Here is a 9490-nt window from a genome sequence, read left to right on the forward strand (position 1 = left end):
GTAATGCTCAAAATCCTGCAAGGTAGACTTCAGCAGTTCATGGAGCGAGAATTGCCAGATGTACAAGCTGGGTTTAGAAAAGGCAGAGGAACTAGGGACCAAATTGCCAATATCCGCTGGATAATGGAAAAAGCCAGGGAGTTTCAGAAAAACATCTATTTCTGTTTGATTGACTATTCTAAAGCCTTTGACTGTGTGGACCATAACAAATTGTGGCAAGTTCTTAGTGGTATGGGGATACCAAGTCATCTTGTCTGCCTCCTGAAGAATCTGTATAACGACCAAGTAGCAACAGTAAGAACAGACCACGGAACAACGGACTGGTTTAAGATTGGGAAAGGAGTACGGCAGGGCTGTATACTCTCACCCTACCTATTCAACTTGTATGCAGAACACATCATGTGACAAGCTGGGCTTGAGGAATCCAAGGCTGGAGTTAAAATTGCTGGAAGAAAGATTAACAATCTCAGATATGCAGATGATACCACTTTGATGGCTGAAAGCAAAGAGGAACTGAGGAGCCTTATGATGAAGGTGAAAGAAGAAAGTGCAAAAGCTGGCTTGCAGCTAAACCTCAAAAAAACCAAGATTATGGCAACCAGCTTGATTGATAACTGGCAAATAGAGGGAGAAAATGTAGAGGCAGTGAAAGACTTTGTATTTCTAGGTGCGAAGATTACCGCAGATGCTGACTGCAGTCAGGAAATCAGAAGACGCTTAATCCTTGGGAGAAGAGCAATGACAAATCTCGATAAAATAGTGAAGAGCAGAGACATCACACTGGCAACAAAGGTCCACATAGTTAAAGCAATGATGTTCCCCGTAGTAACATAGCTGCGAGAGCTGGGCCATAAGGAAAGCTGAGAGAAGGAAGATAGATGCTTTTGAACTGTGGTGTTGGAGGAAAATTCTGAGAGTGCCTTGGACTGCAAGAAGATTAAACCAGTCCATCCTCCAGGAAATCAAGCCAGACTGCTCATTTGAGAGAATGATATTAAAGGCAAAACTGAAATACTTTGGCCACATAATGAGAAGCCAGGACACCCTGGAGAAGATGCTGATGCTAGGGAGAGTGGAGGGCAAAAGGAAGAGGGGCCGACCAAGGGCAAGGTGGATGGATGATATTCTAGAGGTGACGGACTCGTCTCTGGGAGAGCTGGGGGTGTTGACGACCGACAGGAAGCTCTGGTGTGGGCTGGTCCATGAAGTCACGAAGAGTCGGAAGCAACTAAACGAATAAACAACAAAGGCTTATTTCATATACTTATATGCTTAAGTACATTTTTAAAAGAAATTTTTCAGACTTTTGCTATATTTTTGTCACTAATGCCAAGAAAGTTAAAGAGTGTGTCCTCCTTTCCCCCCCATTTGTCCTCCTTTCCAATTGTCCATATCATTCTTTGCCTGTTCAGATATCTGGTAACCCTAGGACTGTAGAGTTTTCTTTCAAATAACTGGTATCAGAAGGATGCATCAGGCATTTCTACGATTTCATCAGCTGCTCCTGAAGACCAGCTTTCATAGGAGAATGCTAGAAAGCTGTCTTTATGTGTGTGTGTCTGTGTGTGTGTGTGTGTGTGCACACGTGCTGCAAACCACCCTTGCAGAATCTTCTGATAAGAGCATATCCCAAGTTTCAATGCGAAGCCCTACTGAAAGTTTTCTCTGTGATAAGACAGAAGCTTGCCAGAAGTGTGGCAGAAACAGCCTCTGAAACTGCTTTTATCAGACACCCTGAAAGTAGGTGTTTTTCATTGTTTTCTCTGGGTACAGGCCTGACCAGGAGCTGTGGTAGCCAACTCTAAGGTAACGTAATACATGCGGAGGCACACTAACAGACATCCAGACAGAGAGATTAAAAAACTCAGATGGCTTCTCCATTCTACAGCTCTGCTCAATTTGAGGTGAACCTGTATCTATATATTTATGTGGGGTTACATGGAAATGTAGGACTTAGAGTTTGAAGCTGGGGTGTGGTATCAAAGCTGCTAATAGCTATATTGTGTATTAATACTACTATGTATTACCACACAATTATGTTGTGTATTTTATTTTTCTTGGTGACTCAGCTAAGTCGTGAGTTAGCTTTAACAAACCCCTAAACCGATCATTTTAAAGTAATGTGGTAATTCCTTGTAGATACAGAGAAATATACTTAGAGTTAGGTTTTGATCATTGTGAATTTTTATTTCCTATTTTGGTACTGCACAGATCTTGCTTCTTCATAAAGGAATAGGTAAGACACAACTGCTTTGATTTTGGAGATGTCAGGGATTTCATTAGTTCTTAAGATAAATTTCAAATTTTTGTCCATTTGCAGAAGATCATTTATGGCTAAAGTCCAAGAATATGAACAGAAGCATGTATGATAAGGGGATCGTTTGAAATTTCTTACATTCCATGTGTCTATTTTGGAAAATGGGAAAGAGACCATGATCTGGCATTTGATCTTCATTGACTCTATCAAGAATTGACAACAATTCCGTACATGAGAATAATAAATTGTGAGCTCTGGCTTGACAGAAAGACAGGAAACAATGGAAATACAAACAAACACACACACGCATGATAGAAGCAAAAAAATCAGAAGAACTGACTTATAAGAAGCAAAAGGAACAAAGCATATGTCAAAATGAATTATCCAATTCAAGCTGGTCTGCCAGATATTGCAACATTAAATGCTCAAGCTGAAAATTATGACTACAATAACACTGACTCTGAGGCAATAGTGGTTTATAGTGGTTATTGGACTCTGGAAGATACTATCTATACCCTAAGCATCATTATAAGCATTTTTGGAGTCATGGGAAATGGAATTGTCCTTTGGCTCCTAGGCTTCAAAATTAAGAGGAATCCTTTCACTGTCTACATCCTCAATTTGGCGGTGGCTGACTTTGGGGTTCTCGTGGTCCTGGACCTCCAATGCATATGTATTTTCTTACCACTGATTACTTTAGAAAATTATGTAATTATTCTTTTTAATCTTTTCATGTTTGTATATTGCACCAGTCAATTTCTTTTGACCACTATCAGCATTGACAGATGCGTGGCCACACTGTTTCCAATCTGGCATCGGTGCCATCGGCCCCCATGCTTGTCCACCGTACTGTGTGCCTTCATATGGGTCTTTGCCTTCCTCCCCTTTGGAATTAAGATAATTTTCGTTGTTACTAGAGGGGTTAACATTTCTCGTGAAGCTCTCTCTTTTTTCATAAATACTCTGTTTTGCCTGCCTCTCATGACTCTCTCCAGTCTGATCCTGTTAGTCAAAGTCTGCCTTAAACCAAAACAGCAGAAGCGTAGAAAGCTTCTCACAATAATTTTACTATCACTCTTCTGCTTCCTTATATTGGCCTTTCCATTGACTCTTGCAGAACTGATGAACTTTTTTGGATATGTGACACCTTCGTACTGTTTTACCATTTTGTTTGCTTGCATAAACAGTAGTATAAACCCAGTGATCTATTTTCTGGTAGGGAGCAGGAAAAATAGTCAATCTAGGCAGAGCCTGAAGGTCATCTTCCAGAAAATTTTCAAGGAGGATGAAGAGAGTAGGAAGGGATAAGAAATCCAGGCTCATGTCCAGTCATGAAAGGAAGGAAGGAAGGAAGGAAGGAAGGAAGGAAGGAAGGAAGGAAGGAAGGAAGGAAGGAAGGAAGAAGGAAGGAAGGAAGGAAGGAAGGAAGGAAGGAAGGAAGGAAGGAAGGAAGGAAGGAGAACTTAAATTTAAAAAATAAATAATTAAATTAGAATTTATCTCTGAACAGTCCTTCCTACTAAAGGAAGAATGGAGAGCTGCTTCAGATGGTCTTTTAGCACACAATATAGAAGAGAAGTAGTGACAGATTTCTAACTGCTTTATGCTAAAATATATTGGACTTTTTCTCGTGTTTTTCACTCTGTCCACAGATCACTGCTAAAAATTGAAATCATTGTAAAATGTGTTTGACTTCTTTTTTTCCTTACTCTCATCACAGAAATCTGTTGAATTATCATTCAGTGGTTTGAACTACATTATGGCTTTAAATAGCCATCATATTCTTTTCTCTGTTCTACAATCAGTTGTAGATATGAGGGAGGACCAGCAATTCCATCTCCTTTTGAGGGAGATGGGTGGCGATAGAAATTTGAAAAATAAATAAATAAATAAATAAAATAAAATAAAATAAACTCATGGCTGGCATCTTAAGAGGTAACATAAAAATTCAATGGGGCCTTGAACAATTGATAGATAATCAGGAGAAACTGCTAAAACCAAATAAGCTCAAGTGTGAAGGATCTTGTGCAACATAATTATTTTCTCAGAAGACAACACAATAGTGTCCTACAGCCCAATTAAATTTAAAATAAAGTTTTAAAATGGTAATGTATCTGTGAACATTCCTTGCTGAGTAGTGACATAAGAAAGAACTACTTAAAATGGTTTTTAGCTAAGGAAGGAATGGAAGAGAATCTGAAGATCACCAAAGCTTACATGGGTATGTTTTCTCCATCATATTATTTATAATTTATAAAAGTTCTTCAGGTCTATGACTTTGACAAGTTGGTTTTAAAAAGAAATCTTTGGAATATAGTGCATTGGCTTTGTTGAGGTAGCTAATCATTTTGTCAGCACTTGTCCAATTTCTCTTCTCCAATTCAGCCCAATACCTACCATTCCAGCATTTCGTCCCAATTAGCTTGTGCCACCAGGACCAGGAGCAATACTGTCCTCCAATTTTCTAATTTAGAGTCTTCCAATCTGCAATATCATCAATAATGTAAAAACAATGTATTTTTGCAGATATAACAGGGGAAAAAATACAAATCACCATTTCTTAGCTTTCTGGGGAAATGGCATAGTGCAATAGTAGACACTCTTAAAATTAACTTCTCAGTCCGTTGATCACAAATATATTTCAATATGTCTAATTTTAAAGTATCTTGCTCCATTCTGTATTAATAAGTCAAATTTAAATGTTCTTCTCTTTAAATTGTCATCTTTAGTTCCTTCTGGTTCCCTCTAGTGTCCAGCCTTCAAAGTCTCACCCTATTATGTTTTTTTAAAGAATTCAGAACAACAGCATTTTCCCACAGAAAGGATTCTTATAATTAATTTCAAAATCTTATTTCAAATTCATCTGGACCCTTAGTCCATTTATAACTTTCCAAAATCATCATTCTAATCACTCTTTTACTGTTTATCAAAAAAAAATTAAACTCATTAAACTTGTATTTAAAACTCCTTTCACTGAGGATTGAAGGAAACTCATCCAGTGAGTTCTATAAGACTTGTCACTCCAAAGGTTCCTAATAGTTGAAAAGCAGTTAAGAAGTAATATCTGAAAGTGATTAAGAAATCAGGCTTGGCAAACCTTATGTCCATATAGGCTACATTATGGCTGTGAGCTTGATTGAAATCCCTTGACTCCCAGCCACTCAACTCACAAGTCAACCACAGAAATCTCAGTTCCTGCAACCTACACATGAGCAGCAGCTATCTGGAATACATGTGGGTGATCTCACAAATCTCTCCTTTTCCCAGAGAGTTCGCCAGCCAGAATTTGCCATCTGGCCACGCATCTCCGCTTCAATGCTGTCCCTGCTCCTTCAGGGAATCTAGTTTGCCATGAATCCTCACTGGAAGTCCAGGAAGCTTGGAGCAGATCCTAAAGCTCAGTTGCATGGTTCAGCTGAGGTTTAGTCACTGCTTGGAACTGCAAAAGACAGTGGTCTTGGACTATATTATACCTATGCTGACTCTGTGCATGAGGATCCCAGAGGATCCCAATGTTTTTTAGAGGAGGTTCAGGAGATGAAGAGGCTCAAGAGATGCTAAGAGCACCACTGGAGCCTGACCAAGCACAGGTAAGAGACTGTATTAAGGACTATCTTGGAACAATAAGGGTGGCAAAACATGCCATCAGTTAGCTGTTGGTTAGTTTAGAGTTGGCTAGCACTAGTTGGCTTCCCAGAAGCCTTTTTAGATATGAAGTGCTGTCCCTCTCAGACAAGTTTATTTCTCTTTTCATTCCTTCCTGGCTGTGTCTGCACAACCAATTTAACTTGGTTTAACTTGGTTAGTAAATTAACCCATTTTCTGGCTTTACATAATACATTAAACCATAAATTATCCAAAAAAACTGAATATCCCCAATATCCCAATCAAGAGAATAATCAGCCAAGTTCAAAACAAACCAAGTTTAAGATGACCATAGTTCAGTACAATGCTTAAGGTTTTAATTTGGACTGAAGAGATCCAGAAGTTCAGATTGGATTCACAAAGGTGGCTTTGACTACACAAAAGTCGAAACCGAGCACCTGGTTGCAACATTTTAAAGCACATGCATCTTTTCTAGTGACCTCAGTCCCACTTGAAGGCACCACTGTTTTCAAGGATTGCAGACAAGTAAAACATTTGTTCCTCATTGTGCTATGAAGGACTTTTTAGAATCACAGCCGTCCAGAGTCACTGGTTTGAGGTGGGCAGCAATAAAAATTGAATAAATAAATAAATAAATAAAATATCCCAAGGGCTACATAGCCTGGGTGGGTGGGTGGGTGGATTACAAAAGTAACAAAGGAAAACCAGAAAGAAAGTGGAAGAGATGGAATGAAAGAAAGAATTAACTCAAAGTGGAATTGATGGAAGAATAAATTTCAGAGGGCTTAATAGTCCCAAACATTTGCTCCTAGGGATTGCAACATTGATTTCCATATCAGCTATTTATTTGTCTGATTTTCAAATGCATTTATATTTTTAGTCAAGATTATTAGAGCTTACATCCAGTTACAGAAGACACATAACTAAAATCTCCTTCGCATTAGCCTTTATTCCCCAAAATCCTATGGTTGTACTTCTCTAAGTAGAAGCATCAACCCACTGATTTATTTACTGTCACTTTAGGGCAGAGAATCGGGGCTGCTGAAAGTAGAACTGAACCACAACTTCATCAGCATGGCTGCCAATGTTTTCAATACCTTGAGGTCCACAGTTTCCCCACTGCACCTCCAAATGAATCAAAGGACTGTTTTTGTCCAGCATTTATTTGTATAGGTAGATATCTCTTGTGCACTCAGAAGAAGGAGATAGCAACAGGCTCTTCCCTTACTCATAGCTGGAGGCACAAGGCCCACAAAATATAGGTAGCACTGATCCTTCGCCAGTGATAGTCCGTGGTAGACCTGTCCTCTAGGAACTGATCATCTCCAGTTTTAAACTCCTCCACCTTAGTGGCCATCATGACACTTTGTGGTACAAAGTCTAAATCTTAAATATATGCACGATGTGCGAAGCATCTTTTGTCTGTCCTAAATCCAATCAGCTTCACTGGAGGATTACAGGTATTAGTGTGTGTGAGAGAGAGACAGAGTTCTCACTCTACACTTCAACCATGATTTCATATACACATCATTGCCCCTCTACAAATGTTTATCCAAAGCTGAAGAGTCTTACTGTCCTAACAGTCAGGAACCACGCCGAGACAAGGAATAGGTCTCTAGTGTTTATTACTGCTACATTAGACAGAAAATCCTACCAAACTGAAGAAGTGTGAGAAAACCCAGACAGATAAACCCCAAAAGTTAAAGTGGGTCTGATCTGTGTCTCTTTGAATGGCTGCTCAACTCCTCAGTACTACGCTTGCATTTTCCCCCCTGGGTAGAGGCCCCCTCCTGCTCGCCATCAGCGCTCATGACATCGCCCTCCCCTCCAGATTCACATTCCATTTCAGCCCCCTCCCTTCCAGAGGCTTGATGAGAGTCCATCTCTCCCTCCAAGCTCCCATGGGAACTGGGCAACAATGGAAATTTTTCAAAGGAAAACTCCTCCAAGGACGAATCAGTGCTGCTCTCCAGATCTGATAATGCTTCTGGCCCAGGTGGCTGCTGCTGGAAAATAGCTAGATAATTAGAAGGTTCTTCCCCCCTCCCCCCTGGGAAATACACACCCGAGGTGGAGGGCTGCGGCTCTCCCTCCTCCTCTGTTTCTGGTCTCAAGGCTTCAGGCAGGGGTGGAGGCTGCAAACTTACGAACTCCTCTGCTTGGGATTCCCCTGCTTGCTCAGCCAAGTGAGGAATCTCTGGTAGAGTGTGAGGCTTGGGTTTGTGAGGGAAAAGCTGATGGAATCGATGAACCAGCATTGGTGCATGCACATCTCTGGCATTCTCCCACATGCGCTCTTCCTCAGGGTACCCTTTCCAGTGTATTAAATATTGGATGCCCCTTCCCCTCCTCCTAGAGTCCAGAATGTCCTCAACTTCGTATTCCTCCTCCCCCTCCACAATTACTGGAGGTGGGGGGGGCAGTTGCGATCGTAAGGCACTTGGGGGAGGGTCCTTGGCTAGCAAGGCTCTGTGAAAGACTGGATGGATTTTCATGGATGCTGGCAGCTTTAAGCGATAAGCCACTGGATTTATCTGCTGTACCACAGTAAAAGGGCCCACAGAGTTAGAGTCCAACTTCTTGGAGGGCCTGGTAGAGGTCAAAAACTTGGTAGAGAGCCACACTTTGTCTCCTACCGCAATCACTGGCCCCTCTTGTCTGTGAGCATCTGCAGCTTTCTTGTAAGCACTCTTTGCCCTGTTCAGCTGCTCCTTTAACAACTCCTGTGCGGCTTGTTGCTCTTTAAGAAAATCAGCCACTGCTGGAACAGTTCCCTGCTGGGAGGAGGTGGACAACACCTGAGGGTTAACCCTGTAGAGTGCTTGGAAAGGAGACAACTTGGTAGAGGATTGCACAGAGTTGTTATAAGTAAATTCTGCCATGGGGAGCAGGGCTGGCCAATTGTCTTGCTGATAAGTGGTGTAACACCTGAGATACTGCTGTAACCATTAGTTAATTTTCTCAGGTTGCCCATTACTAGCCAGATGATGTGATGATGATAGGTGGATCTGGACCCTTAATGACTGGAAAAGGGCCCTCCAGAACCTGGAAGTGAACTGAGGACCTCTGTCACTCACCAAGTGATTTATCATGCCTCTATACCTAAAAACATGGTCCATAAACAACTGCACTGTGGCTTGCGCAGATGGAAGGCCCTTGCATGGAATAAAATGCGCCATTTTTGTGAAAAAGTCCACCACCACTTGTATGGAAGTCAGCCCCTGGATCGGGGGTAAATCAGTGATGAAATCCATGGAGATTGTATCCCAAGGCTGACTCGGGGTGGTTAGGGGTGGCAAGAGTCCTGTGGGCTTCCCTGGGAGAGGCTTGGCTCACCTACAGGTATGACAAGAAGACACGTAGCCCTTTATGTCTGCTGTCATCCTGGGCCACAAGTAGTCTCTCAGTGCTCTATGGAGAGTTTTGAAAACACCTCCGTGGCCTGCCGTTTGATGGTCATGGCAAAGTCTCAGTACTTCTTCCCTCGATGAGGGGGGAATGTATAATCGCCCGCTATGCCAGAGGATTCCTGCCTCCACATTGAATGGTGAGGCAGTGTCTTGGAGGCCCCTCTGGAGGTCATCCATCCTGGCCCTGTCATACGGGTCTTGTTGCTGCTAAGCTCTG

At 41.6% G+C, this 9490-nt stretch overlaps 1 protein-coding gene across 1 annotated transcript; it reads left to right on the top strand.

The window, feature by feature from the left end:
- Positions 1 to 2632: 2632 nt before the first annotated feature.
- Positions 2633 to 3565, top strand: LOC134494749 (mas-related G-protein coupled receptor member H-like). The gene has a single exon (XM_063299995.1). It carries the CDS (start codon positions 2633 to 2635, stop codon positions 3563 to 3565), a length of 933 nt encoding a protein of 310 aa, XP_063156065.1.
- The last annotated feature ends 5925 nt before the right edge of the window (positions 3566 to 9490 follow it).

This window comes from Candoia aspera, chromosome 3 (assembly GCF_035149785.1).
Source record: "Candoia aspera isolate rCanAsp1 chromosome 3, rCanAsp1.hap2, whole genome shotgun sequence".
Taxonomy (NCBI): domain Eukaryota; kingdom Metazoa; phylum Chordata; class Lepidosauria; order Squamata; family Boidae; genus Candoia; species Candoia aspera.